The sequence below is a fragment of the Lathamus discolor genome, chromosome 2, assembly GCF_037157495.1.
Source record: "Lathamus discolor isolate bLatDis1 chromosome 2, bLatDis1.hap1, whole genome shotgun sequence".
In the NCBI taxonomy this organism is placed as follows: Eukaryota; Metazoa; Chordata; class Aves; order Psittaciformes; family Psittacidae; genus Lathamus; species Lathamus discolor.
The window spans coordinates 139,580,049-139,607,575 of record NC_088885.1 but is presented as its reverse complement, the minus strand read 5'-3'; the positions used below and the strand labels follow the sequence as shown (position 1 = coordinate 139,607,575).

Here is a 27,527-nt window from a genome sequence, read left to right as displayed (position 1 = left end):
TTAGCAATGCTCAGTGAATCAGTGCAAATTGTTAGGATGCTGTTAACTTGGGGAACCAGAGTTCTGGCTGGCCACTAAGACTTGGCATCCCTTCCCACCTGCTCAGCTATGTAGTGACACAGGACGATGAGTCTTGGGTTTGTGGAAGCCATCCCTGAAACACAAGTTCGACTTGGCATATGAAGTCAGGAGCCCGCAACTGCCTGACCTGGCTCCCGAGGGATACCTGTAGTCGAGCCCTGCCTGGCCCCTGCCGTCCGCCAGCACTACCGACAGACCCCGGCCTCTCCCGCCAGAGACGGAGATCCGCCTGGGACACCAGCCCCGCCGGCCGGGTCAGGTAGGGTCGGGTGGGGTGGGCCACATCCCCCGGGCCCAACCCCGGCAGCAGAACCGGGACCGCCGCGGTGCCTCCGCCTTGACCGCCGAGGCCGGCGGCGCTGCGCTGCGCGGCGCTGCTGCCAGCCGGCGGAACGCGGCGCATGCCTGGTCCGCCGCCACCGGAGGGCTGGTTTCGGCGGCGGCGCCTCCCGCCCGCGGTGCGCTGACGCGTGGCTCCGGGTCCCTCCCCACCCGCCCGCCCTATAAGAGCGTTGCCGCGGCGGTCCCCTTCTCCTCGCCCCGCCGCTCGCCCCGCAGCCTGGTGGCCGCGCTCCCGCCTCTGTGCCCAGCTGCAGCAGCCCCGCGCCCCCGGCCCGCTCCGGCTCTGTCTCTCTGTGTCTGTGCCCTCTCGTCCGAGCGCTGCGCTGCGCTTCCCCAGTCGGTCGCCCCCGCAGCCTATGGCCCTGGAAGGCGCCGCTGCCGCCGCCTGTATTTCTGCTGTAGGTTCCCACATCCCTCTTTAAAAATTCCGCCTAAAAAGAGAAGACGATTTACCAAATCTTTCGGGCCGTTATCTCACGTGAGTACTGCCGCCGGGCTCCCGGCCGGGCTGGGGCTCGCTCCGCGAGGGGAGACGGCTGGAGGGAGGGAGGGAAGGGGCGGTGACGCCCGCCCTGAGCTCCGGAGCGGGCCGGGGCGTCCTTTGACACCGGCGGCGGGAGGCAGTGGAGGAGCTCTTCGCTCCCCGGGGCTTGGGGAGGGACAGGCCATAGTTCCCCAAGCGCAGGGCGGGGAATGGGAGCGGTGGCCTCAGCACCCGGGAGGGGCAGCCGGCGGGCAGCACTGCCACCGGTCGCCGTGGCGGTACCGCCCGGGGAGGGGGATGGGGATGGGGATGAGGCCGGTTCCTCCTGCTGGCCTTTCTCCGCCCGGCGGCGTGGGGCGAGACCGGCTGCCACCGGCGGCGGCAGATGGAGAGCGGCAGCATGAGTCAGAGCCGAGGCTCCCCCTCTTCTCCGGCGCGCAGCGAGGCGCTGGGCGATGCGGGGCCGCCGCCCGGGGGGAGCACACGGCCGCTGGGGTCCACAGTGCCCCAGAGTGTGTCTGTGGCGGCGGGTGGAGGGGGTCAGCGGCCGCCACGCTAACATGGCGGACAGCCCTGCGCGAGAGAGGCGGCGAGGCGGGAGCAGGAGGCCGGGAGCCGGGGCGAGGGCTGTGCTGAGACCGGTGCTCCTCCGTCTTCTCCGGCCCCGCAGCGCACGGGAAGGCGGCGGGGCCTCCGGCTCTGCGGGGAGAAGGGGCTCGGCGGCCGCCCTAACATGGCGGATTCCTGCGGAGGGGGGCTGTGCGGTGTCTTTCCCCCTCAGCAGCCGGGCAGTGCCCCGCGGCGGGACAGCCGTTCCCCCCGGGCGTTGGTAGCTCTCGCAGTGCGGCTCTTCCTGCGGAGCGGGCGAGGGGCGTCTTCGCCTGGGTCCCTCGAGGAGAGGGGCTGCTCCGGACCTCGGCATGCCGTCACCATGCCCTGTGGCAGCTGCCGGGCTCGGGAGCTCCATGCGGGTCCCGGCAGAGCCCGTCCTCTCGGGTGCACCCGCACGCAGGATGCTCCTTGAGGCCGGGGCGAGTAGCAGTGTGACATGCTTCCGGGCTGGCCTGGTGACAGGGGTAGAAAGGCTGGAGAAGTGCTTGTGGCACGGCTGCGGCGTCTCCTTGCCTGCTTCTCAGAGGCCATGTTGTGTGTCTGTAACCGTGACTATCCATCCGGGCTCCCGCTGTCACTTGTCTTTGCCCCTCACCTGAGCGGTGCCCCCACGAGGCCCCACCCGTTCCCTTCGGCACGGTGGACCGGGGGAGCACACCGTGGATCAGGACAGCAGCGTGAGCTGTCAAGGCACTACACAAGCGGTGAGGGCATTGCACAAGAGACGCTTTCCGGGATGAGTGCTGGGATGACGGGGCAAATTGCCTTCATGCAATGGGGCCAGGGGTCCTCCAGGCTATGGGAAGTGGAACCCTTCCCTCCTGTTAGAAGTCGTGTGTGTCCCCCTTTGCTGTGGGTGTTTGCTGGTCATCTCAAGGACACATGTTTCCCTCTCCGCTTGGTCAGTGCGTTAGTGTAGCAGCAGCAGGTTTGGTGCTGCCAGGCCTTCTGCAAGTCTCTTTGTTAAGCCTCAACCTCTTTGGGTTGGCTGCCTCCATCAGTCCTTGTGGGTCTGGTCAGCCACTGGTGTACTGGTGGCTTTCAGAAAGTATGGAGAAAAAGGTCCAGTCACTGCTCAGTTGCTGGCTCTGTGTGTGTAAAACGTGCACTTGGATGTCAGGGTATCCTGAGCCTGTGTGTGTGCTTTCTGTGGTGCCTTTCCCTCTTTGGTAAGAGGTCAGCAGAGGTGCCTGTTTACTGGTTGTAAGAGAGCTGGAAGTATGGTGTGGGAGCAGGGGACTCATCCATGTGTAAGGGGCACAGTGCAAAAACAGGAACGTGGCTGGCATGGCCCAGAAGGATGCTGTAATGACTCCTTACTAGACAGCACTGCAGGTCTTTTCCAGTCAGCAGTATGGGCTCGTCCAGAGCTCTGGGGGAACCCAGCTTTTGTGGTGAGGAGGAAAGAAAGTGAATTTAAATCATCTTTTGAGCCTTTTTGAAGTGTATCTCCTGCAGTGCAAAATCCTGCACAGCCAACACGTGCAGTAGGCAGGAGAAGCGCTGTGTTTCAGACCTCTGCAGCAGTCTCCTCTGGCTGAATGGGATTTGATCGTGTAGTCCCAGTGGAATGTACCCCCCCCACCCACCCCGAATGAAGACACCGTGTGGTGTCCAGTAAAGCGAGTTAGACCTGCCGGCCCTCCCAGCCAGATGCGTGGCTCCAGCATGGCGGTGGGTTGGGGGTGGGAATGCTGCCACACTTCTGCCCTCACCCTGGATGTGGGATTTTTGGCTCTGAGGAAGCTGCACTTGCCCGCTATTCTTTCCTGGATAAATGCGTGAGGCAGCGGTGTTGGGGGGGAGGTGGGGGGTTGTGAATAATGGTGATGGTAGGAGGGGTTTGTTCCAGTCTGGACTGGTCCAGTCCAGTTCTTTCCTTCCTGTCACCGTGTGAACAATGCTGCTGCCGCCGTGGCTGATGCTTGCGCCACGGCAGCCCCCTCCCCGTGTGCTTCAGGCTGTGGTGAGCTCCTGCCTTTGCCTTCTTTAGGCTGTCCTGCTGCCCCTGTCCCTCCCGCAGGGCCTTCAGTTCGGGAGGAAGCTTGTTAAAGCCCAGAAAAAGAGGGGTCTTGACAGGACCTTGGGGAGGGGGACGGTGTTGTTTGGTGGCAAACAGCAATGAGGTTTCTCCCATGGGGGCAGTCTTATCGGAGGCAAGAGGTGGGCTTACTGCCTTTCAGCACTGCAGCCTGCCCCCCAGGCAGGCGACTTGTGTCTCTCTGTGCTGGAAGGCTGGTGCAGGTGTGTTTGCAGCAATGCTGTGCTGTACGGTCTGGAAACGATTCCATCCCTCCAATTACAGGAAAACAGAATGCTCTGGGAAGGAATTAAGACTGTCCCTTCCTGAAAGGGAGGCTTAATTGGGTAATGGACTAATTTGGATATAATGGCATATTTCAGTTCAAAATACTGTTGATGTAGCACAGGAACGGTTGTGTGGTTGATAGGAGAATTCCTCAGGGACCTGTGCTTCCTTCAGGACCTGCTTTCCCTTGGTGACCCCCTTGCCATAATGCCCTGGCCACTATTTGGAAAAGGCCTATTGTAACAGAAGAATAGCTGGAATTTTTGAGCACTAGAGTAACTTTGGTGCCTCCAAGTCTGTCAGTTGGTGTAAATGTGCAAGGTCATAATATTGCTAGATTTTTAGGGTTTGGTTCATGAATCTTTCAATCTTGGGTCACTAAAGTGTCTCCTCAGAAACAGATAGAGTGGTTGAGTTTCTTAAAGGAAATTAATCAGTGCCCAATTTTGCTGGTCTGTTTGCATCAGACATGGGGAGCTGAGCAAGCCTGGCCCTGAGTGGCGGTCCTAGGGCTTGCTGCAGGATGCAGTTGGTCCAGCAAAACTACGTGCTATGGGTGACTGGGAGGTTGTTTTCTTCCTCAGGGGACTGTTACTATTCATGTACGAAGTACAGCATGTCTGGTCGAGCTGCTGTTAAACTTGAGGCACCTGCTAGTAGAGTATACTAATAGATGGTACATAAATACATACATACAGGTGTCACTTGAGTATTAAAAGGCAAAGCTGCCTTGTCGATTATTCCTGCAACTCGAAGCTCACTGTTTAGCAAGAATGCTTTTATAACTACTTCAAGGCCCTTAAGCAATGAACACTGCATTGTGGCCACTCATATAAGCTATTTTTCTCAGACTGGGTTTGTCTGTTCACGTTATGGACATCTAACACACTTCTGCTTAAAATGGTACTCCTGCTCTGTTGCAGTACAGCAAACCAACTCTTTGTGCTGGTTATAGAGTAAAATCACTATGATTGGAAAGGCTCAAATTGTACAGTTTTCCTCTCTGAATATTGGCAAATCTACATGAAAGAAGGCAGTCAGGCTATTTTGTATACATTTATGTAGCTCCTTCAGATAAATAGTTCTTGTTTAAAAGAAATTCTGAAGGGCAATTAGAACTCGGCACAGCTCATAGTTGACAGTTGCTACAGAAAATGATCAGATTTCATTCCAGCTCCACAGGAACTTTCACTGCACACTTCCTTCTTGGGACATGTGAGAATATTTACTGGAGTAGTGCTGGAAGTGATATTTGTCTGAAGCATGGCTTTTTAAATTTTCGTACTAAAGGTCTTGCACTCTCCCTGAAAGCACCTGTTTTTAAGAACTTGTTTTGTTGGGAAGGTAAACTTAATTCCCAATCACTGGAAAATTGGTATGAGTTCTTGCATATAATCAGAATAGCACTAGAAAATAGAGGAGCTACTAGTTAACTTTACAAAAGGGAAGTTTTGCTGACTTTAAATGTGTGCATGCTCTGAGAACTAAATATTACTGACTTCTTGCTTTAATGGAAGATAAAACATTGTTCTATACTAATTCTAGCTGGCAAAATTCCTTAATATTTCAATTCATTTTGAAGCACTGAGGTTTAATGTTATATGCTTCCAAATGCTAATTTATATGGTAAAGCTGAAGAGATTGCTCTGTGGAATTGCATTCACTCTGTAATTCAGTGTTTTACAGAGTACCCTAATTTAGTTTTCTAATAGCAAGACCAAGTGGAAAAACAGACTTCAGCAGCTTGCTTAACTGTAATGCAGTTGAAAACGATGATAATTTGGGTTAGGTGATTCCCAGAAGCCATTTTTTGTAGACAACACATGTCTCAAATAGCAAGAGCAGCAAAGATTTATTTCTACAGTAGTTGGTACATTCCACATTTCATGCCATAAACCACAGTGATTTTGTAGAAACTTCGTTGTATGGTGGGTTTACACATGACCAGTTCTGTACTGTATTTAATTCCATGAAAATGTCAGTTCCTTTTATAAGGAATAACTACTCAACAGGGCTGGTTAATGTTTTCTTGGCTGCTCTTTATGTTCATTGTGCTGTTCTGAGTACAGTACAATGTACTGAAGGTTTTACCTTCATTTGAGCAAGCTAGCTTTGTACTTCAAAATGCTGCTTTGGTGGTGTGTGTAATAGCCCTTAAGGGCCAGCTGAAATGTTTCCTCATTCCTGAAGGCAAGCATAAGTTTTTCTTTTCACTGTCTTGCTTGTCTCTGGATTTGTCTGTATGGTGTTCAGTTTCACTATATAAAGCAGTATTTTTCACCCACATAGCTTTTTCACCCACATGGTGTGTTCATTCACAGCAGAGGAAGAAAGAACATGGCAATGGAATTCTAAAATAGGAAGGAAGTGGGGAAGGAAAGAAACACAGTGGTTACAGGGTTAAAAACGCTTCTTGGAGGGTAGTCCAGTATTAAAGCATATTACCCTAAAGCAGGTTCACGTACAGCTCTTTGAAAATCTTCCAATTCAGACTTTGAAAGATAAGTACAAACAAGCACTTTCATGCGTGTAATTCATGTGTTTTAGCAGTTCTTCATATGTCTGACTTGATCTTACTCAGAGTTCACACTGAACTCTTGAAAACTGAGCATTTTGTGTGATTATAAACTTTCATGGTGGGATGTTGCAAGCCTCCTTAAAAGCACTACTGAAAAGGCGTTTCTTACATGTTGTAAGATAAAACTTTTATTTTGTTCTGCTGGGAAATTTATTTTTGTGTGTATTTTCTCCCACAGGGCAAAATCTCTGATCAAGTTTACAACTATCCAGAGGGCTTAGGAGAAGTGCTTTATAGAGAACAGTTCGACTTCAACGCTGAGCCACCTTGGGAACCTAGCTGATGATAGTAGGGTTCCATCTCCTAACTTGTCCATGTAAGTATCTTTTGCTTTTCATCTGTATGCAGGAGGATAAGCTCTTCCAAAAATACAAACATCATGTATTGGCTTTTTGGTAAGCAAGGGTAACTGGCTTGATGTTTCAATCAAAATTAAAAATAGTGGCATGCATATTATGTGTGACTTTCATTCAAGTGGAGTCTATAATTTTTACTCAAATAATACTTTTCTCAACAGAGTTATATGATGAATTTCTGGGAGACTTAAACATGCTTGAGTAAACTTTGTTATATAGCTATTTTTCTGAATTAGGGCTGTTTGCTGCAGAAATCCTAAAATAAAATGGTAGAACTTCAGTCTCAGTGATAATTCTGAATTCATGAATTGACACTGCATGACTGTTAACATCAGATCATTATTTGCTGTGTGATTTCTTAGGGTATTTTATGCTGAAATTGTTAAGATCTGCTATTGTAAACAGTAAGCAATGCTGATCATGGAGGGTGTGCCTTCCCAAATGCCTGTCTCCATTATTTGCTAATTAGTATCCACTTCCACAAATAGTTGCAGTCGAGCTACAGTAGAATGTGGAATTGTGTTGGATGGAAATTGTGTACCAAGTTAAATGCCTTTGCATGTTTAAGAGACAAATAATTATTCAAGAGAAACAAGACCCATGATAACTGAAAACAAATGAGTGCACATAGCTGCCTTAAGGAGCACAGAAAACTCTGGAATGTGTGTGGTTATCCTATTCTGTTAACATGAAACAATAGCTTTATGTGGTTTTAACAAGAGCCTTAAATGCATTTATATTATCTGGGTTAAGTTGATTTTATACAGTATTACTTTTTTTTTTCCTGTCTAGCTGAAGGCATTTTTGTTTGGCTTAGTACCTATAAATTATATAATGGTTTTTAGTGTAAAACTTGAATGAGAATGCTTAAGTGCATCTGAGCCAGGTACCTTTTAAAGACCACAAAGAGTCCAAATGCTGGTTGCATTGGTATGTTTCCCAATAAGGTACTTAATATAGGTGTCTGTTCTTTGAAAATACTGCAGTAAAGGAAAGATGTGGTTTATCATGATAAACCAGCTTGATTTCCAGAGGTTATGTTCTTTTTTGTTTTGCTTGAAAATTACTGAATTAACCACATATATCTGGTTCTATGTAGATGACTGCTCTGTTCAAGTGAATACAGTTGACACTGAAAATTCTCTGAATATCACTGTTATTTTGTGTCACGTGATTTTTATAAGCAAAAGGTCAGAAAAAGATGTTCCTCTTGTGCAGTTTGAGTTCAGGTCACTCTTGTATGTGGGTAGAACTCCTGCATGATGTTTTACACTTCAGAAGGAATAAAGTAGTACAGGGTAAAAAAGGCAGAATTGTTAGGAGGAGGGAGTTAATAAAGTAGGAAATCTGAAGGCACTATAAATGCATTTTAATTTCTAAAACTGTTCTGAAGGAATTTTGGCTTTGACCAGAGTTTTCCTCCTAAAGGAGAAGGCTGTTCTGCTACCTTCATTGAGGTTGTTTTTTCTCTAAATGTGCTGTGGCAAGTAGTGCAAGGTATAGCTTATCCGAGAATGGAAATATCACTGGATTTTCTGTATTTGTAGCTGAATGCTCAGATGAGCTGCGTGGTTATTTTGAGCTTGGATCTATTATGTGTTCAGTAATAATATGCTGTAAGCAAATGTAAGTAGCTCAGTATTGAATGTAGTAGTGTAGCAGTAGTCTGTGAGTGTCTGTCAGTACCTGTTTTAGTGTGCTGAAGCACAGGTAATTGCCTCAAACACAGCTAAGATGTAAGTTAGCCAGCTAATTGGTAGTTTGAGTTCTGTTTGGCTTGCAAAGTGGTTTAATGAGGAAAAAAAATCAATTGAGATTTTAAAAATAATTTTTACGTTCCAGTGGAACTCAAATAAAAATCTTCTGTCTGAAGAGGTACTTACATTCCCACTGAACTTGCCTCCTTTTTATAATTCTCTCCCTCCCGTTTTTGTTCTTGTATTACACTGGCCAAGGGAGAACATGGGATTTAGTTCTGTCTTTTCAGGCTCTGGCTTCCTGAGCAATCTGGCAGCTGTGGCCTGAAATCATGCTCTGTTTAAAATCTGTTCTATTTATTGCCACATCTGGTTGATCAGAAATTTGAGGGAATTGCCATTGGGAATCTGATCTATTAATGAGTCCTTTCCCACTCTAGTGGAAGCAGTAGTTATCTGGACTGGATAGCCTTCAAGTCTCTCTTGACTTTGTCTAGATGAGACTGGGTGGCAGTGAGGGTACAGGAGAGCAATGGGGAGGCCATCATTGACTAAGCAAGTGAGAGGTTAGGGAAGTAGCTGCTCGTACTGTCATGAAGAAGTGCTGAGATAATACCACAGAACTGTCCATGCACTTACAGGACCACTCATTTTTGTAAGCTTTACTAGCTTATTGGCTTTGAATAATGTATTCAAACTTCAAGAAAACAGAAGGAGGTTCCTGAAGGCATGGCTGCTGTAGAAAGTATCAGATCGGGCATTATTTGTTATTATCTGCCCCCTTTGCTTGCTCACTTAAGCAGAGATGCACTTGTTACATTGCACATTTAACTGTGTGGAATATGCCTGAGAGAATGGTAGGATGCAACTAACTTGAGCTGTACAGGTACTCTATGACCCTCAGAGGCAACTGGGTAATGCAAAATGTCCACTGTCATTGTGAATAAAGACTCCTATTTCAGGATTTTCAGCTGGGTAGTGGCTGCATTCAGCTAACAATGATAAGGATGTAAGTTGGTGAAATGGCACCTTGGATTAAAGATACTCCCATTATAAATAGTCATTTCCTGTGCTGAAAACAGAGGACTCATGTTTTTACTCTTCTAGTCTACTTGTTCTGTAATTAATTGCCAATGTTAGTGACAGAATGCTTCTACATTTTTATTTTTTACCCCTGAAGATTCAGTACTTTAAGGCATGCGAGATTAATGTATTTGACCTCTTCATGATTTTGCATCAGCATAATTAATATTGTAAGTATTTTCCTTAAGACAAGTAGTTGAAAGATGTTATTGGGAGCTCATTCAGTTTGCAGAGATTGTTCTTCGCAGAGGAAGTTTTAATGAAAGAACCAGACCTCAAAGGTGTGGGGTTTTTTTTTTTTTTTCAGGCCAAACAATATGTAAAGCTGACAGTGTAAAGAAAAACATTGAAAATTGTTTGTTATGGATGCTTGCATATAACAAGCACACATTTCGTTAGTCACTTTTCAGAGCATTTTATTTTCTTCTATTCCATTTTATTTTACTCTTCTGTTCTCTGCAGTAATTGCTGTGTTTAAATATGTAAGCTTTTATCTTCAAGTTCTTCATCTGGGAAGTCATTGTGTTAAACCCTAAAGAGCCTGAGGAACTAACTCTTACTTCAAAGAAAGCAATTGCATGCCTGTATAGAAGTCTCATAGCACTTGACAGCTTTTGTTTGCCCTAAAATGTATGTCCTGGAGCATTGTGTCGACTAATATTTCAGGTGGTAAAATGGGTGGTGTTACCACACTAAGTCTGTCAAATCATGACTTGCAGCAAGTCAGCACTTCCAGCAAGACCTGAACTCTGTACTGTAATGATTTGACTCATCTTACAGGTACAGAAGTCTTAAACCATCCTCTCAATTTCCTTCTGTCTGTATTAATTTGATCTTTCACAAACTTTATAATTGATTCTCCTCCTCCCTCGGGAGGTGGGGTAGTCAGAACAGAGTAAGGTTATAGCACAATCCCAAATCCTTCTGCAGGTGTTATCTACCCCCTTAAAGAAACATTTCTTATGTATGCACTGTTTTCTGGGGGTGTTGTAGCAGTGCTGGTAAGAATTTCAGTTTTCTCATTGTAGAATGTTCTATCTTCTTCTCAACAAGACTGAAAAGATGTAATTTCTTCCAGAGCAGGAGAAACTGGAGAGAAATGGGCTGTGACTCCAAGGACAAACAGTGTTTTTTCTTTATTAGATTAATTTTGCTAAAGGAAAAAGCTTAGGTGCTGTGGACATGCTTAGAAAAAGCAGTTGCTGTTCAGCAGCCTGGGTGAGGTTACACTAGGTTGCTTCTTGCTTGCTGCAAGCTATTTTGTTAAGTCTGTACTAGCATATTCCTTTTCATCTCTGTCTCTTGACCATAAGATACCTTTGGATGAATGAACTATAAAAGAAAGCTGTTTTAGGAAATAACCTTCCTAGAAGCTAATTTACCAGATAAGTGTTCTTTTTGTTGTTTCTGGAGAGTAGTTAGTGGTAAAGAGGCCTTCTCCCATGCTTCTGTTAAAGCAGGTCTCCCACTCAGGATCTCCCCATAAAGGGTAGCTTTTGGGGAAAAGCATTCTCCTACACCATCTCTGAAAGCTATATACACCACAGTCATGAACTGTGAAAAAAGCATTATTCTAAGAGTACTTTAAAATCTTAAATCTACTCTGTTGTAACTTAGATGAACAACAAAACTCGTAAAAAAAGACTAGCTGTTGTTTAGATCCAGCTTCTTCACTTGAAATATGAGGCACAAGCAATTAGCCTGCAGGGGAGTGGGGGGTGTGTCTCCTGAATCTAAAAACCTGCTCAGTGCTGTGACCTCTCAGCAAGGCACATCCATCAGAGGTGTTCATTAAGTGGAAGGGACTCCTGGCAATCTGCGTGCTTCAGGTTGTAGGAAGTTGCTTGTAGTACAAAACAAGCCCAAACCCACCAAAACGTTAAAAATCTAAGTGGTACCCTTATGTATATATAGTAAGTAAATCCTTAAAATGCTTCAGTTTTGTCTTAAGGCTGTTTAATGGGTTTGTACAAAATGTCAGGGAATTGCAAGTTTATGATCAGAAAGGCAGCATTTGTCCAACTTGGCTAAATAATAGAAAGAAGCTCAGATATGAGGCATCTGCCAGCCTGTGTTCAGTTGCAAATATTACAGTATTTACTGCTTGGGCGTGAATGGGAGGGGGAAAGAGGAAGTGGATCATAGAAGTTTATTCCCTACAGAGTTACTGTGTCAAAATGTTGCCGCTGCTTTTTGTTGAACTTTTTCTAAAGTCCTAGGGCAGATTCGATGTGTCCTAAAGGTGCTATATATGTAAACACAGCATGAACTTGTAAATTTTAACACCCTCTGTCACAAAAGGATTAAAAACTTGTGGGTTTTGGTTGATGGATCTGCTACATTTGAATAATCTGCTGAACATGGAAATCACTTTGTTCTGGCGTGTGTGCACCCTGGTTGGTTTACTTACTCCTCTCTTTGGGTGTTGCTCTTCTTGAAAGAAGACAACAGAAGAGAAGTTTAATGTGTTTATTAACACAGCCAGCAAGCTTGAGGATGCATAAAGTGCTTTTAAAACTTAAACATTAGGCTGTTTAAGTCATAGCATAAAGAAATTTATTCTAAAAGAATTAAACTTCGCTGTTAGATTTTTCTTCTTTTGATCTTTGTGTTTTGAGTACTCCAGATCAAATTTTCAGTACAACACTGCAGCTTTTCTTTTCAAGGGAAAAAAAAATACCCAAACCAAACCCTTTTTGGTATTCTGCTCCTGGATATTTATGGATATTTTATGGAGGTGAACATGTTGAGGACTCTGTGCTAATCAGCTGCCAAATCAAGGATACTGATGAAGTACCTGTTCAGAGGGTGCCAGTAACTACAGAAACATGATGTGGTGTTCATGCTTGTTTCACTGATTCCAACTCAAACTTGGTTCACAAGCTTGTGTTTTGTTTGCTGGTGGGTTTTATTAAGGAGTTTTAGCTGTTGCTCACAAACTTGGATGTGGCTGGCTGAAGACATTTTTCCTGGTTATTACAGTATCTACCACTATTCATTGTCTTTATAACTGTAATTTACTTAAATCCTTACATCAGTGATAATTATCTGGCTCTTTAATGGTTGCTTTGAATCTTCAGAATTCGCTTAAATAAGCATATGACTCACTGTATGTGTGAGACAAGTTATGGTCTTACCCAACATACTTGTCTGTTATCGTTCAGCTTCTGGGTAGAATGAAAATGCTTGCTGCCAGAGTTAATTCACCTGGCAGTAAATGCTTCTTGTACGAAACATAGGTGGCATACTTGAGTTACACAGAAAGCCCGCAAAACCCATGGCTCTTTTCCCTGTTACTTGTGTAAGGACAAGCAGGAGCAACTGCTGCTCAGTTGTCTCGGTATTAGCTTGAGCAAAAGTAACTTTGTTTATATTATTGACAGTGTTAAACTTATGTTGCCAATTGTGGATTTTATTTTTTACTCTAAGGAGGTGGTGAAAGAAACGCGAGACAGTGTTAATACCATGGACTTGTGACTATTTGAACCCAAAATTATCTTGTTTTGAGAGTCTTAGTGAGGCTAACACATACTATGCAACTTCTGCTGAGAGACTGAAGAGTCTTGGGTGTTTGTGTAAGGAAGGAATGGGGATAGCTGGCTTGTTTGGGTCAGTTGTGTTAGTCATAAAGTGACAGTTGAAACAAAGGAAATCTGGTCGGTTGGTTGCTATAAACTAATAAACTGCTTTTAAACAAGACCTGCAACTGTAATGGAATGTAAACTGCAGATTGTTGTATTCATCAAGTAGGGCTGATGAATGTGTACAGTCAGCTGTTTGTGTCTTTCTGTTGTCTGATTTTTACTTGAGACCAACTATTTAATCTGTATTTTAAGACTGTATATTTCATAATGTTTTCTATCTAGGGACTTCATTGATTCAGGTTGTCTTTTGGAGCCCACTGCTTGTAAACAACATCTGATTTGCAGTAAAGGTCTGAGGGTAAACAATATGCAAATAAGGCTGGGTTATAACTGTTACTTTTAACACCACTTACTGAGATTGTCACTTTTAAAACTACTTCTAGCTAGTGACATCTTTCTGTTAACCTTTACTGAAGTGAAGACTTCCAAGTATTGTAGGTGATCTTACGAGCAGAACAACAAAATGTCTAGTAAATACAATGTATAAAGGCAATGGTTATGAATTAGCATCTAAACAAAGAAATGCAATGTTAACATGAAGATGTGAGTCTTAAATATCAATGTTAATATTTAATCAATAAACTTCAAGTTTTCTTTAACAAATGCAGAAATAAGTTTTCTAGTTGCACACTTGGATACCAATGTCACTTAAGAGGCTACACTTAAGAATAGCTGAACTGAGGTGTTTGTAGAAGTATGCTACATTTGCAGTATTTTCATAGTTTGCATAAGCTCAGCACAGATCAGTGTGCGGATCTTCTGGGATTCTTCTCAAGAGCAGCCTTGCATCAGTGGTTTCTTATTTGTCTTTAAGTTTGTATCAGATTTAAAGTATGTAGCTTCTGTTTTATTCTTGGCTTCAGTAGAATTGCTCTGTCCTTATCCCTGACAAATGGAGGGTGAGCAGAGTGAAAAAGAAATCTTTGCTCTGGGGGGTGTGTGTGTTACTGTTTGTAGTACATCAGATGTAAAAAACTCTTTCTAACTTTGAAGTAGTGGCATAGTATGCTCTGTGCCTCTTACCCATTGTTTTATGTTTTCTTTTACAGTTTGTTGCATAATTTAAGGACCCGGATATAAGGCTTGGAAGCCCATCCCTTGTGTTTCTTGGTTTATGACTGTCGGCTTTGTGGAATACGGCTGAGATGAAAGGATTTCTTGAGGATGCAAATTACTCCATTGGTCTGTTGGATGAAGGAGCAACTCTTGCAGATGTTATTGACAACTGTATTTATGAACACACTCATGTAAGTTTTGTTTGTTTTTTTTTTTTTTTAACAAGTTTTCCAAATCTTCTCATTTAGTTATCTCAAGTTTTCAAACTTAAGGTAAAGGTATCTAGCACGGACCTGACAGCAACAGAGGAACAGTTGCTAAAACTCACCTGATGAAGTAATTTCCTCTTTTAATTTTTTGCTGTTTGATTGCCTTGGGCTGAATTCTTTTGGGGAGATTTGGGCAGTGATTGTTACCTCTCTGAATTTAGCCATCAGAAAAGTAATCTTGCTGATACAGGTTCCTACCTCATTGTTTGGAGAGATTTTGTGATCAGCGGGGTTTAGACTAGAAACCTGGAACTGGGCAAGTGGGTATCACTGAGATAAACTTATTTTTCTGTTTCCCTAAAAATATACCAACATTTAGACAAATATATATGCTGAGCCAGTTTAAAGCCATGTATAACATTTCTGTGGTCCTTCATCATTGTATGGTTATGCGTCTTCCCATGACCCTTCTCTTCACTGAAAATGGGTACAAGCATATTGTGAGATGCTACTTTTTTTGTTTTCAAGAAGCTAAACCTATCACAGTTTAGAAATCTACTGGAAAGAAACTTAAAATAGTTCCATGTATTACAATACTAGTTTTATCGAATAAAGCTACACTCGCCTCTTACGAGGCAAGAAGATGTGGTAGCCTTTGTTTTATAGACAAGGTTGTACAAAGAGTAAGCTTTACAAGTTTCAGTAAGCAAATCCTGTATCCTTAATGTGCCATACCTGTGAGTTGTTAACTTTTCCCTTGGTTTATCGGAACTAATGTTAAAGCAGTGCTCAACTATAGTACAGCAAATAGCTAAATCCCATGGCCTTCTGAACTCAAGTGTAGGGTTCCCAAATCCTGATTCCTAATATTCTTTTTCTGTCTAGCAAATAAATAGGTAAACTACTGGCAACATGTCATGTCTTCAACCACTGACTGGCTCACAGAGGATAGCTGCCTCCTGCTGCTTTCATTTACTCCTTTAGCTCAAGGGGTAGAGGCCTGTGCCATGGATCTAAAGCTCCAGATCCCATTCCTGCTGGTGACCCGTACAGGGGGTCAGTATGCTTCCACCCGATGGAATTTCTATTTGTGTTTTTTAAACAGAAATAAAGACATTGTATACAATAAGCCACAATTTAGTTTCTTATCTGCAAAAGTCAAGTGTTAGAATTAACATTTGATGTACAGTCTTAATTTAGGTTGTTTTTGATGATCTTTGCTATACAGTAGGCCCTTCATTTACAGGAACTTTACTGAGTGCACGTTGTAAACAAAGAGAATCATCTGCTTGAATTTCAATCTACTATATCTACATCATGACTTGAGAAAGAGTATGGTGGCAGATGCGCAAAGGGGGCTGTTAACAACTAAAAGTGTGCATTTTTTTAAGGATTATGTACTTGACTCTGCAGCCTTAACATGCTGAGTTTAGTTCTTAAAATTCTGGTTGAACTTTGTGCTTCACAGCCTGTGGAGAACAGTGTCAAACTTGACTTCCTGAATTAAAATACTATCAAACAAATTTTCAGTAAAATGAGCTATTAGCTACTTGTTAAAATAAGGGGCAGTGCATTAGAATTTATTCCTTATATAATAAATAATTTTGATTCTGTGGAAGCTTTTGTCCCAGTGGATTTTCATACTTCAAAAAATTGCAGACTTCTGAAATGACAAAGTTGGACGAGACTTGTAACATACTGTGCTTAGAGAAAATCAGCATTTGGCATTTAAGTAGTATCTTTTGTTCAGGAACCTCAGAATATTGTCTAAAAACATTTGTAAGTTCTCTGAAGTGGTAGGTATTCCCTCTTTGGTTTTTTAACTAGTTCAAATTGCTAGGTGAAATTAAAAACAAAAGTGTTGTTCAAGGTCAAACCTAAAAGTTAATAGAAGGTGAAAAAATGTATGTAAGTCTTTAAGACTATTTCATGGGTTGTTTATGTTTTGACAACAAACCCATAATTTCAGACATTTTATTTTCCTGTTCTTCCTTTTTTAGACTGGAAAAAGAGCATTTTATGTTGGTGATCTTGGAAAGCTTGTAAAGAATAACATACAATGGCAGAATGTGATGGCACCAATAAAACCATTTTATCCTGTAAGATGCAATTCTACTCCAGGTGTACTCGAAATTTTGGGAACCCTTGGCGTTGGATTTGCATGTTCCAGCAAAGTAAGTTTTTCTTGTCTGTGTATCTGTGTGCCTGATTTTCTTCCATATGTCTGCTGTTTTAAAAACAGCTTTTTACTATTAAGTGTCATTGTTACAAATAGTATAACTTAAGTGGTGAACTCCGTGTAACTACCTGTAGAAAATCTATCCTTCTGCCCTAGAAGGGGTGGATAGTTTTTTCTTTAGCGTATTTTACAACTTAGTATATCTAATAAAGATTCAGTGAGTATGGTGCACTGGACTGTGTCAAATGCTCCTGCTCTGGTATGCTCCTGTTTTTCAGTCTGAGATGGCATTGGTACAAGACCTGGGCATTTCTCCTGAGAACATAATATATACAAATCCTTGCAAGCAAGCTTCTCAGATAAAGTATGCAGCAAAAGCTGGGATAAACATCATGACTTGTGACAATGATACTGAGCTGAAGAAAATTTCACGTAACCATCCAAATGCTAAGTAAGTGTTGAAATTCTGGCTTTGCTGCTTATGTGGGGGGAAACATAATTTTGCCTGTATTCTGGGTGGTTGGAGTTGTAAGCAAGGTACATGACTTCTTTAATACAGTTCACTTCTGTCTATTTGCTCTTCTCTCTGTCTCCTTTGAAGATAGCTTTTTTGCAACTTTTTCTCTACTGGGTTCCTAATATGATAGTAAAGCCCTTGTTTTGGGAGAAATATTGCATGTTTTTTTTTCATAGGGCAATCTTCAGGTAAAGGTTTCAGTCATAAAAGTTCAGAAGTCTGGCACCTCATCATCTGCAAGTACATCTTCCTGCTCTGTTGTGGCTTCAGTGTTTTCTTTCAGGGTAGTCTGGGTATTGGTGGCTTCAGCTGAAGTTAAGGTTGAGACTGTCAGCAAATGAGCATGTGCACTGGGACCTATTGGGCTTGGGCACGCTCTGCAGGTGTATTAAATACACCTACAGATATTTTCCCACCATTAAACAGTGAGATATTTGAGTCCAGTTCTGGTTTCAGTCACTTCAGTATTGGCCGAGGTGCTTTCTGTGGGGAAGTGATCAAAGCTGATGTTCTGGTTAAATATGGGAACTGTATTTCTGCCAATGCATCCTGTCTCTTTTGGACTGACAGGCACTTGTGTCATTGAGCATCAGGTCTCTCATATGTGAATATTTTGGCTGTGGCTACACCTGTAAGAAATGTGGAGTCAGTGCCTAAGTGAATGTTGCACTGCTTTCCAGTGATTAATGGGATATCCCACAAATGCCATCAGAGTGCACCAAGAAACTGAATTCCTGACATCCTTTACAAAGGCCTTGGTTCTAGATGGTCCTTAAAGTGTCATGTCTTCTCCCAAAACTGGGGCTGTAGTTGTAGAATTGGGAAGATTCAACCAAGCTTGGTATCTGGAGACTGCTTAACCCACCTAGATTGTTTTTTTACTATTACTCTTCAGACTACTTCAAGAGTTAATATTATCATTACTAGTGATTACACTCCATCCTCATGGAAGCCCGTTGGCGCTTTGCGTACTGGGAAGTACTTCCTGTGCAAAGAATGTTGTGTCAAATGCTGGCCTTGACATCCTCCATGCATCTGGAAGGTTTAGTAATGCTAAAGCTGTCCCTAATGTCACTAGTGTTCTACCAGTCATCACTGGTGTTTTCAGTGTTTTGTTAAGTTTTACGCTGAGTTAGTTCTGTAACAGCCTCTTTGGATGTTGTAACATCCACAGCAGACGTTAAGATGCAGATTTTTCTCGAGCCAGAGAAATTGTAAAGCAGGGAAAGAGAATGAAGGAGTTTGAGCTGGAGAAAACCAACATGAACTTGTTACTACTTTTCAAGGATCCTGTAATCTAGTATTTGAAAAAGTTCCTGTTTACCAAGGACAAGAAACTCAGTTTCTGCCATTTGCCATCGAAATTTTATAGAAACCCAATCTCCAGCTCTCCTACTGGGGAGAGGTTTCTTTGCTTGTTTTATTACAATTCTCTTACTTGGGTCATTAACACTTTGCTGAAGTGACAGCTATGAATTTTCTTCTTTCTTTTCCTTGGTCGTAGTCTCAAAAAGTCAGAGCCTTCACAGAGCCTTGTTCTTCCCGTGTGTGGTTGTTACAGCTAGGTTGGCTTTTTGTAGATGAATCTAATTGTGCTTTGCCTGAGGAAATCCTGCTTAGCTGTAATTTTCCTTCTCGTTTTCTGAAAACACTTGTAACTTTCTGCACTGAACTTAGTAATGGGTGGGTCTCTTTTTATAATTGAGTTTTATGCCTTTGGGAGTCTTAGGAAGTTAAATGACTGCCATTTCTTTTTTTAAAGAAAGACACGAAATCTCAAAAGTCTTTAATTTCTTCATATTTGGCTTTTTCAGACAAAAATAAACTACTGAGGTTGCTGGGGTACTGAGAGCTCTAGTAGAGGCATGGTTGTTGAAGTATCAATGCTTCCTTAAAAATAAAAACCGCAAACACACACATCATGCTCTAGCTCTGCGCTAACTGCTGAAACCTCGGAAGAAGAATCCTACTAAGATTCAGATTTACTTTTTTGGTGGTTTGCACAAGAAAAGTATCTCGACTCACTTATAACGGTGCCATAAAACCTCATCAATAAAACATAACATTAGGTGTCTTTAAGGAATGGTTTTGTCTAATCATAATGTGAGGTTATAAACCACAGTATTTATGTATTTGGGTTTTCTCTTTTTTGGAGGGAGTGTTGTTTTATTTGGGTTGTTTGGGGGTTGGTTTTTTTTTTTTTTTTACATTCTAGAGTTTAACTTCTGACACTTCTGTTTTCTTGTTACATGTAGCACTTTTCAAAAGTGTTTTACAAGACACTGACTACAGCTTTGAACAGAATTGTCTGTGCTAGTGGGGAAGCGCAGGGAGGCTGTCAGTTTCTCAAGATGAAGTGGTATAAGTTAAACTCAGCAGGATTGCTGGGCAGCCTGTGTGAGAACTTAAGATTGCTTTGTTTGCTTTTTGCCAAATGAATTTTAAAAACATCATGGTGTTTGGAAAGGGCTTTTAGAAGTCAAGGTAGCTGTTAGGCCAGCGTAGCAGTCTCACTGCATAAGGCTGTAAAAGATGGTACTTGGTGCCTTCCTGCTCCACAAGTGTCCTTGCAGAAGGAGCAGGGGACAGGCTGATGCTCCCACCCAATCCCCATGTGCTCAGCCAGGCGGGAGGTGGAAGGATGTGGCCAAGGTGTACTTTCAGTGTGTCAGCCAGGTGCCCTCTGCTGAGTTTAACCAAACCTCATACCTGACTGCCTGAAGGGGAATCTCCGCGCTCTCCTTTGGGCTAGGAAGGAGGAGGACAGATGAGAAAAGCATTATTACAGTCTTAACAGTTTTATGAGGAAGTATACTTTATAGAAGGTAACATTCTCTTTTATTACAGCACTCAACAGACTCTTGCTGCTGCAAAAGAGTCTTAGTTGCTGCATTTCGAAATCCCTTGTCCTTGTTGGCTCCATGTTTTAGCCCCTAATTGCTAGTTTTTTCTCTGTACAGGATTGTTTTTATTAGGTTTGACTCATCCATCGATGGAGCTGGAGTACTGACAACATAATCAACACACTTCTGATCTGACAGTCTTCAGGCTTCACATGTGCTGATGATGTAAACCAACTGCCCCAATCATCTTCCCCTTCTCTTAGGCTCTTACTGCACATTGCCACAGAAGACATTACTGCTGATGAGGAGATGAATATGAAGTTTGGCACCACCCTGAAGAACTGTAGGCACCTCATGGAATGTGCTAAGGAGTTGGGAGTCCAAATAGTTGGTGTCAAGTGAGTAACTTTATTGTTCTCTGCTTGGCTGAGCAGATGTTTGTATGATGAATTCAAGGTGCAGAATACAAAAGAACTTTTTCCCCCTTTGGCACTATTATACAGGGTAAAAAAGAATAAAACCATGAAGCTTTTGGATCATGAGCTTTTGTTTGCAAGTAGAGTGCTAATATACAAGCAAAAACTAGCATGAAACAAAGTAATTATCACAGATATCAAAGCAATTCGAAATAGAATATCAGGAATTCTCCTGTCAGCATAAAAGTGAAGTTTAGAAACTTCTCTTTTCTAACCATATTCTTGAACTGCTGTGGTAATTTGATCTGCATTTTTCACACAACAAGCAGCATAATACTTAAGTGCCAGTATAGCATGGAATAGTTTGGACAGACTTTGAGATGAATGTAGGCTTGGATTTTCTAAGAGTTAGGTCCTACGTCACTCTGATCATATCAAGAAAAAGTACTCACCTCCAAGTTTTTGACTTGCAGATGGCAGGAATGTATCCTGGTGTTCAGAGAGCTTCTAAGTGATCTGTGATACTTTAAAGTTTGATAAAGATTTTATTATATGGAAGTAAAATGTCTGTTAAAGTCTTTGTTCTGTCTGCCTTCAGCTACTAATGTATCATGTGCTCATGAGTGTTCTAAGAAAGCAACCAAACAAGTAAAAGAGGGTGGGTTATCAAGACAATAAAAAGTGTTCAAAATGAAACCCAGGTTTTGAGGATTTCAGACAGATTTATATCAAAACAATTCTTTAAACTGATGTTAAAGCATAAATGTACTATAAAGTTTTAAAAACAAGTAAGCTTAAAAAGTGACCTTTGCCTCAAAATGGCATTGCCATGGACCTGGAGTAGAGGGTATTGTGGCTCAGATGGGTGTGCGTACTCTCTGTCCAGAGCCAGCAGATCATACTAGTCTTTAGGAAGCCCATTGGAATGTTAGCACTTGTTTTAGCACCTCAGTTACTACCAGCATTATGGCAGTACATAAACCTTCTGGACAAGGAACCAGAGGAGATTCAGGAGCTTGTGGGAGGCATCAGTACTGCTTCTGATGACATGCTCACCACACTGTTGGGCCTTGCTGTGGAATAAGGACCTGGGCTGGGTGAAGAGGATTCAGAATAGGATGGCAGTGGGGCATAACTCACCCTCTCCTGAATGCTGGAGAGACTAAATAGTGTGAACAGGACAGCCCTAGCTTGGAGAAGAAAACTGGATAGCCTAGGAGAGAGAGTATACAGGCAATGCAGTAGAAAGTAGGTTAAGAGAGGGGAGATTGCACACATACTGTATTAACATTGGCAGCCACTGAAGAACAAATCTTAACCACTTTGATAGTGAACTCTAAGAAATAACACTTACTCAGCCTTTCAAAGATGAGAATATTGTAGGACATTCTTTACATCAACAGCAAGTCCAGTGGTTAGGAGGTGTTAATCTTGTGAGTTTATTCTTTGCGCAGTTACTGTATTATCATCTAAGCTTGCCTTGAGCCACTTGGGAATGAATTGCTTCCATTGCTGTTTTAGATGGTGAAACAGTTTGCTTGGTCTGAAAGCTGCAATATTCAGTGTACTAACTGAGGTTTTATTTATTTCAGATTTCATGTTTCAGGCTCTTGCAAGGAACTGCAAATGTACATTCATGCTATCTCTGATGCTCGGTGTGTGTTTGACATGGCTGTAAGTAGATGCATACACATATGCAATTGCTGCAGTCGAGGATCCATTCTGTTCTAGTTATTATTTCCAAAATATATCAGTGTTAGGAAAAGGAAGTTCTAGTGAGGGACTAAGTACTATATTGTGAGACGTGGTAGAGGTGAAACTAACTTCATAACCCTAGTTGTGGACAAAGGTTAATGAATACTGTCCCACTGACAGGCAGTAGCCTTGTATGCTGCTTCGTAATAAAAAGTTAGTTTCCCACTTTTGTTAAAAGATTTTCAAATTCAAATCTCAGTTCTGCAAATACACAGTTGACATTTTCAAGTTATACTACTAAGGATTTGTACACTGGTATTTATCGTGATATAACCACTAATTTGGTGTATGTAATCTCAGATCAATAACTAAGCATCGTAAGGAATAAAAGGGTTATGTTGGTGGTGGGCTATCCAAATTTGGATGGAAAGGAATGGATTTATTGGGTGCTTCAGATGACTCTGTGAGTCTTATGTTCTATGTGTATTTCTTGCATTGCAAAATTCAGAAATCCCTTCTCTGAGCATGTGTCTTCCTCTGAGCAGCTTATAACCTAAATGGAGAAAACTGCAAGTCTTTACCCTTGTTACTGCAGTTTGGTGCATTAGCTGTGACTGGTGACACACAACACAACTGAAGTTCTCATTGATCTTTGTGCAGTTTCATTGCAGCAGTTTTGTCACATCAGCACTTTCCAAAGACTTGCATTAGACATATTCGTAAATTTCTAAAACATCTTTTGTCAGAATGTCCCACCCTGCTCAGCAAATACTGTCTGAATATAACAAATGCCACAATATGGGAGCTGATGTTGCTGTGGGACTTGAGAATTGTGCAGCCAGCCTCTGCTGACATCCCAGTGCTGTCACTACCAGGTTTAATGGAGCTGTCCTAATTTTTATGATGCTGTTACTCCCTCATTAGATGTACTCTATTCAAAAGTATAAATACCTAGAAAACAACCACAGTAAGGAACAGTAAAAGAGTGTTTTTACAGTTGTAGTTGTCTGTGTACTTATGTTCTGCCTATGCATTTTAGGAAGAATTTGGCTTTAAGATGAACATGTTGGATATTGGTGGGGGCTTCACAGGTTCAGAACTTCAGCTGGAAGAGGTACGTGATGTATTGGAAGTTGGAACTCATTTTTATTTAGGAAGTTTAAGTGTTTAACCTTCAAACTGCAACTAACATTGATAGCTGAAACCTAGTCTAAATTCTATGTTCCAGTTCATGAGATCCTAATAGTTGGATTTATATTCCTTATCATGGGTAGTGAAATCAGTTGTTGGAGGTCCCTGTTCACAGTGGGTGAATGCTGACTTGAACATGTCACATTTAAATTACTACCGTAAGCCACTTTAACAATTCAACATCTTTGGCAGCTAACTGTTGTTGTCCAACTGGTTACCTTGTTTTGTGGTTTGGGCCAGGGTTGCTTATCATGCTTTAGATCAAAACTGTATTGCTGCTGTACGAAAGTTGCTGGTAGTTTACTTTGGCTAGCCTTTGGCTTGCTTTGGCCTAAATGGGAGCTGCTAGTATGCAGTGACACATAAAACAATAGCCTGTTTACACTGTCATGTTGTCTTCAAGACAAACTCCTCGAGTGTAGGACAGCAAAAATGATTCAGTGAAAAGTTATTAACATCAAACAGGGCTTTTCTTTCTTAGTTTTAACTGCTCTGTTACTTATCCAGAACGCTTGTTAATCTTCAAATATCTGTTTTAGGGTTCGAGCATCAATATGAAATAATTCTGTTCTAATATAACAATATTCAGAACTGATTGGAGAAGGGCCCTTTCCTTGTTCTTATGGATTACTATGTGATTTTGCACTACCTGTTGTGCTGGACAAACTTCACAATTAGTTGTGGAGTTCTGTGTGTACCACAGCTCGCACTTCGTCTGCGAGGAGGGCCTGTGCAGTACTTGGGTTCATGGTGCTCAGTGTTGAGCAGAATGACCCATTTTTCAAACACTTCCATAAATTCTGGACCCATGCTGAGAGCATCTCTCAGAAGAGAGGAACAGCACAGGCCTGTGGTGTGCTTACTAGAACTGTTGCTGACTGAACGTGTGTGTGTGATACATAAGTAAACTGAGTTTCTTTGGTCTTACTTTTGACTTCCACTTCTAGGTTAATCACATCATCAGGCCATTGCTGGATGTCTACTTTCCTAAGGAATCTGGTGTTAATGTGATTGCAGAGCCCGGGTGTTACTACGTTTCATCTGCATTTACACTGGCAGTTAACATCATTGCAAAGAAGACTGTTGAGTATGATAAACTTCTTCCTTCTGGAGGTAAGGGTCATATTTATCTTCTACATGTTATGAATCAGTACAGAATTGGCCTCTTCTAGTCAGGTTGGACTAGTTTGTCTTAATGCATATTTAATTCATTCCCTTACATTTGCACTATAATCTGCCTTTGGGGTTCTGACCATACCTTATCTGTAAATGTCACTTTCTTCATTACATTTATGTAACACTTGTTTCCTTGCTAGGTTTGACTTCTCAATAGTTAAACCTATATTTGGGTGCTTTACAAAATGTATTAGGAGGTTCTGTGTTAGAAGAACATAGAGACAGCCACTTCTGTGCTACAGGAGAAAAAATGGGTTTATGTTTTTAACTGATTATTGGTGACCGTGTTCATGTTATTAAACCTCACGCTTAATGCTGTAACTGAATTTATAATCTGGTCTCACACAGATTACTCTGCTCGTAATTCTCCCATTCCAGTATACACGAAACCCCCTTGTCAGGAAAAGCAGTTGACTTAAGTTAGATTGCAAAAGGAGTACTTGTGACCAAAAATGCATGCAAGACCACTTCTTTTTTACTTCCAGTGGAGCAAACCAGGAATGATGATGAACCAGTATTTACGTATTACATAAATGATGGTGTTTATGGTTCTTTTGCAAGTAAATTGTCTGAGAAACTGAATACTATCCCAGAGGTTCACAAGGTGAGTCCTTCTGTATTCTTCAGAGGTAGTCCTTACTAGCCTTATATTTTGTTGTATATTTAACTCTTTATATCTATAGAATTACTTACACTATTACGATAATATTATATATTATATTGTAGTAATATACTATTATTTATAAAATTATCCTTAAGTATATCTGAAAATTTTCTTATTTAATAAACTGAAGCCTGAATTACCTGGATCATTCCCATACAGAAATACAAGGAAGATGAGCCTCTGTTTGCAAGCAGCCTTTGGGGTCCATCCTGTGATGAGCTTGATCAAATTGTGGAAAACTGTCTTCTTCCCGAGTTGAGCGTTGGAGATTGGCTGATCTTTGATAACATGGGTTCTGGTACCTTAGGTGAACAGTCTACCTTTAACGACTATCAAAGGCCACTGATTTACTACATGATGTCTTTCAGTGACTGGTAAGGAAATTGTTGTGATAGTAGCAAGATTGTTTTCACTTCCAGCAGGTATGCTTACAGCCAAATGTAAATTATATTTGATGGTGAATACAGGAAGACGGAACCGAGTACAAGAAAAGGTGCCTTTTTAGTTCATGGGTGTTCGGCTTCTTACTGCTGTCAGACTTTGCTTAGACTGAAGAGCTGCGATACCATGCCTGCTTCACTTCAAGGTTGACAAGGGAAAGCAAAATACCTAGTGTCAACTGTGAGCACAGTGGTAATTGTCAAGCCTTTTACTGTTTGACATCTGAGCTTTCCTAATACTGGTAACTGCAACTTGTGTACACTGTTAGCACCATCATTGTAGGCAGGAAGGGCAGTGAGCTGTTGTGGAGATGCTGAGAGTTAGGGAGCCTGTTCTAATACCGAGGCAGCCAGAGCCCTGTGCTTCTGCCAGGGCAATTGTGGCCTTCCTGTGCCTGCCAAGCATGGCTGACTGTCCCTGCTGCTGAGACCGGGGCCAACCTGCCCTGTGCAGCAGACTTCTAATGCTTCTGATATGAAATTGTACATGATAACATGTTATTACAACTCTCACCATTGTCTGCTGCAGGGATGAGATGCAAGATGCTGGAATTGCTTCAGACACATTGATGAAGAACTTCTTCTTTGTGCCTTCATGCATTCAGCTGAGCCCAGAAGACCGCTTTTCCACTGCAGCTTAAACAGGCATTAACGCTTCATTTAGACCTGCAGTTGCAAGTCTGTAGTTTGTCTGGTCAACATTCCAGTGTGGAAGAAATGGAACAATCTTGAATTCAATTAATTCTCTTCAAAACTTGAAAAAAATTAATAATAGCTAATGGGGACCAGGCAAAACAAGCTACAGCTACAATTCACGGGGGGTGGGAGGGTTAGATAATGGTGTCCAAATTTAAAATCAAGTTCATTCAACCCCTGAGCGTTTAAATATGCAACAAAATGGATGACTTAGTGGAGATGGAAACCCATCACTTGGGTTCTTCAACAGTTTACATACAAGTACACAGTTTTTATACTAAGGATTCCTGTTAGAAAAGTCTTGTAAAGTTATTGTCTTTCGCCCAGATATATCAAATGTCAGTGGGAGACCAGTGTGAATTCATTAGATGTTTAGTGTATTTAGAATGTGTAAATTTGTGCTTTGAACTGTAGTTTAATAAATGTAAAATTGCATCATAGTATTTGTTGTATTTGACCCTTGATGTACCCCCTGTATGACTGCAATAAAACTTTATGTAGATTTTACTGTTTTTCAAGGCTAACTTTGGGAGGGGCTAGGCAGAAGAGGCAGCTACACAACAGATGTAGCAGGAGTGCTTTGAGAAGCCTTCTGCGGTCTAGTCCCTTATTTCAGCTTTGTATTAAACTGAAAAAAATGGAGGTTGATTAAACCTGCATGAAGTGAAAGTCGTACAAGTTCCCAGAAGGCAAACAGGTCACTTGTCTTGTGCTTTTAGTGTGGGACACTGGGTTCAGGTCTGAACACCAAACAGCAAACCTGCACTAGACATGTGTACACAGGAGCGGTGCTCTTAGCCAGCCCACAAGTAGTGTCCCCAAGGCAGCATGGGTTAGTCCAGCTCTGCAGGTTGGCACAGACCCTTTAGCTCTGTTTTTTCCTTTCTAATGGCTTCAGACTTTGGCTCATTCTGTACAGTGCTGACCCAGAAGAGAAGGGCTACACCAGTCTTCAGCACTCTCTTGCACTCGACGCAAGCATTACCTCCGCAAAGGAAAGGTAAAGCACACCACTAGAAGTGCAGGTGCCAACTGCAGTGAGTAACTGGACTGCTGACACAGTTTAGAACTTTGATTTGTTACTGGAGCCTCCTGATTTTCTCGAGTTCTTTTTCATTTCAATTTCCCCACTTGCAAATTGTGGGAAGGAGGAGAAGGGCTGTCAGGGCTTCGAAATGCAGTAAGCTCTGGATCCTGCAGTAGAGGAGGCTTTCTAAACACTTCAGTTGGAGGTAACATTTCTACCTTTGGGTGGTTGCA

The 27,527-nt window shown here is 42.3% G+C and overlaps 1 protein-coding gene across 1 annotated transcript; it reads left to right on the top strand.

The window, feature by feature from the left end:
- Window positions 1-595: 595 nt before the first annotated feature.
- On the top strand, window positions 596-26,774 carry AZIN1 (antizyme inhibitor 1). Its single transcript, XM_065668738.1, has 12 exons — window positions 596-901; window positions 6,584-6,721; window positions 14,235-14,432; window positions 16,451-16,624; window positions 16,908-17,080; window positions 20,253-20,387; window positions 21,998-22,079; window positions 23,140-23,214; window positions 24,239-24,404; window positions 24,953-25,071; window positions 25,291-25,505; window positions 26,101-26,774. Exons 3-12 carry the CDS (start codon window positions 14,331-14,333, stop codon window positions 26,210-26,212), a joined length of 1,353 nt encoding a protein of 450 aa, XP_065524810.1. The 5' UTR covers window positions 596-901; window positions 6,584-6,721; window positions 14,235-14,330; the 3' UTR covers window positions 26,213-26,774.
- The last annotated feature ends 753 nt before the right edge of the window (window positions 26,775-27,527 follow it).